The 2,833-nt window shown below is 42.3% G+C and overlaps 1 protein-coding gene across 1 annotated transcript in view; it reads right to left on the bottom strand.

Moving 5' to 3' along the window:
- Positions 1 to 2,320: 2,320 nt before the first annotated feature.
- LOC101853716 (cytochrome P450 2U1) overlaps positions 2,321 to 2,833 on the bottom strand; it is a gene marked incomplete at its 3' end in the record, with an annotated part of 25,017 nt that continues 24,504 nt past the window's right edge. The window contains 1 exon segment of the mRNA XM_035971405.1: positions 2,321 to 2,506. Coding sequence (XP_035827298.1) covers positions 2,321 to 2,506 — 186 coding nt within the window.

Genomic DNA, 2,833 nt, shown 5'->3' with positions numbered 1-2,833 from the left:
GGGGGTTAAAATATGGTTGTTCATGTTTTATGTCCCCATCTAAAGAATTTCAAATCATTCAGGCTGATTCGACCCTTCCTGTTTCGGCCAACCCATCAGAAAGACGAAGATGCTCGACATTTTTTAATGTGTTTTTCGGCGTTTGAAACTGCATAAGAAGGTCATATGAGCGCCAGGGACGAACTAAACATTTTCAATTGGTCGAATTTTTTAAATTTTGCCAAGGTGGTGCCGATCGATTTTTAACCACCAAGGGATCTTTAAGGTGCGCAGCTTGCACTCGCGACCTCCGCGATTGTTTGCCCTTACCCGAGAAGACTAGGTGTTAGAACTTACCTACCATAAGATCAGGGGTGTGGCTGAAAGACAGTACTAAAAAGGATCCAAAGAGTAACAGTAGAAAGGCTGCCGAAAGAGTGAGGGGCAGAAGGTGGAAACGAAAGCGGACGACAGAACATTGTTAGAGAGCAGGAAAGGAGACAATTTTAAAGAAGAAAATTCCCCGTCGCTGTCCGGATGCGAACCCGGGACCTATCGAAAGAGAATGCGAACACCGTAACCTCTCGACCACGAGTGCCCCTGATGATGCTCGATAAAAATCCTCCCTTCAGGTCAGGGGGTTAGAACTCACGCCTTCTGCAATGCATGCAACGACGAAGTGCCTATATCTGCTATACCACAGACGCCAGTGGAAAACATAAATGGGACATGCTGTACTGTAACACAGTATACCGGTACACAATTTTGTGAAAACAGCTGTACGTCGCACAAAACTTGTTTTTAAAAAAAAGAGCCATTAAGGTTTTTAATGTTCACGAAAAAAAAAAAACATGCAGTCCGTGGGAATGTTGTTTTTCCTTTGGTAAACAAAGGTTGCGACAATGAATTTTTCCTTTACAGCCAGAGAGGGCAGTATGTAGGCTAGCCCCAAAACATCCCAACAAGACGTCCTGCTATCAGAACAGCGCTTCCGTCAAACCACACGGTGGCCAGGCGAGCATTGGGGGTATAAGTTAGTATAGCGTCGGAGATGGACAAGGCAGCCATGGGCACAGGTAATGTTTACAGATGAATTTAGGTTCTGTCTGGAACCTACTGGTGGGTGTATCAGAGTCTGGAAGAGGCGTAAAAAGCGGTTTAGTTTATAGATAGTGCATTTCATGAAAGAAATCCAGCGGGAGGAGGTAGGCCTACTCTGTACTGATTTTTTTTTTTTTTTTTTTTTTTTTTGGGGGGGGGGCACTGGTAGCCTTACAAGAGCACCTCTCCGTCATGTAACTGGAAATTTGACACTATAGGAGAGATTTACAATCTATCGCTGTCCCATCTTTCAACAGATCGGTCCAAGTACTGCAGGATGAAAATGCTAGCTTTCAATCATCAGCAAGCAGGGGACCATAGGTTACCTTGGCCATCTAACAGCCCTGGCATAGACTCAATTGCACATCTCTGGGATGAACTAGGAAGGCATATTTGACACAACCACCCACCACCAGCCACACAGGCCCAACAATAGCAATATTTAGAGCAAGAATAAAACGCTATTCGTCAGACCTTCGTCCAGATCGATGTGTAAGTAATCTGGTCTAATCTACGACACCACACTGTCGTGAGTGCCCGACAAACGATGGGGGTCCCAACCACTTTTAAACAATAATCAGCTGTCATTGCAAAGGTAGAATGCCCCTTTCAACTCTGTAATGCCGTTAATTTAAGCGGAAGGAATTTAACGTCCACTTCAGATAGGACCGAGTCAAATGTGCGGATAAAAAAGTCCTCAAAACACAAGTTCAAAAGGCCCACTTAGGGATCTGAACCAGGGCTATCTGCTACGTAGTCTATCATAATACCAGTTGAGCTAACGGCTCACCTCTTTTGAAATAATATTTCTTCCTATCAATTTAAAGTAAGATGCTTGATGTGGGTGGTAAGGGAAACATTTTCAGTTTTTCCTTCTTCTATTGAATGTGAGCAAACAGAGATATTTAGTGCTTGCGATCAGTTTGGGGTGTTGTCAAGTGTTACACTCTCTACTTTTATCATGTATTGTGTTTCTTTCTCGCATATAATCATAGTTGTATTTTTTCTCCGACGGATGATGAAAAAACATAATATTATGTTCAAGAAAGTGAACAGAAAAGAATTTTGAAAGTTCAAAATAATATTCCCATAAGCTTAAGAAGGTCTTTAATTTTTTAATATTTTTTTTCAAGAGCACAGGTATAAATAATAATGCGTCTCTGGCCCAGCTTTGTGAAGTCTAATTACGGCACATACGTTAATTATTTAAGTCTTTATTTAACGTCTACTTAATGCTTACCTATGCAAAAGGGGATGAACTGTTCCTTCACAACGAGGCGTTTCCCAGTATCGTCAAGGAATCGTTCGGGACGGAAGTTGTAGGGATCACCCCAGACATTCGCGGACAAGAGCGCCGAGTCGAGACTGGGCATGATGATGGTGTCCTTGGGGACGAGAAACCCTCTCAGGATCACATCCTCTGTCACTGGGAGTGGGCGAAGGAGGGGGAGGGAGGGAGGGCACATACTATATTTCATACGTTCATAAGAAGCTGTGAGGAGTGTAACTTTGTTTGCAGCCTACAGCATAGAAAAAAATGTAATGGATTTTTTTTCTTAAACAATACGGGAAAGATATTCTTCCCAACGTAACTTAATTGCAACTTGCACACGTCTTTGGGATAGCTTTATCTTTATCATTTTTGTACATATTGTGTGTGTTTGTGAGTGTGTGTGCGCGTGCGTGCATGTGTATGTGAGTGTGCAAATTAATATTAGGCCTACACATATTATTATATTATATATATTTATGT

The sequence above is a fragment of the Aplysia californica genome, unplaced genomic scaffold, assembly GCF_000002075.1.
Source record: "Aplysia californica isolate F4 #8 unplaced genomic scaffold, AplCal3.0 scaffold00429, whole genome shotgun sequence".
Taxonomy (NCBI): Eukaryota; Metazoa; Mollusca; class Gastropoda; order Aplysiida; family Aplysiidae; genus Aplysia; species Aplysia californica.
Note: the sequence above shows the minus strand (reverse complement) of the source record. Positions and strands in the feature narration are given on the sequence as shown.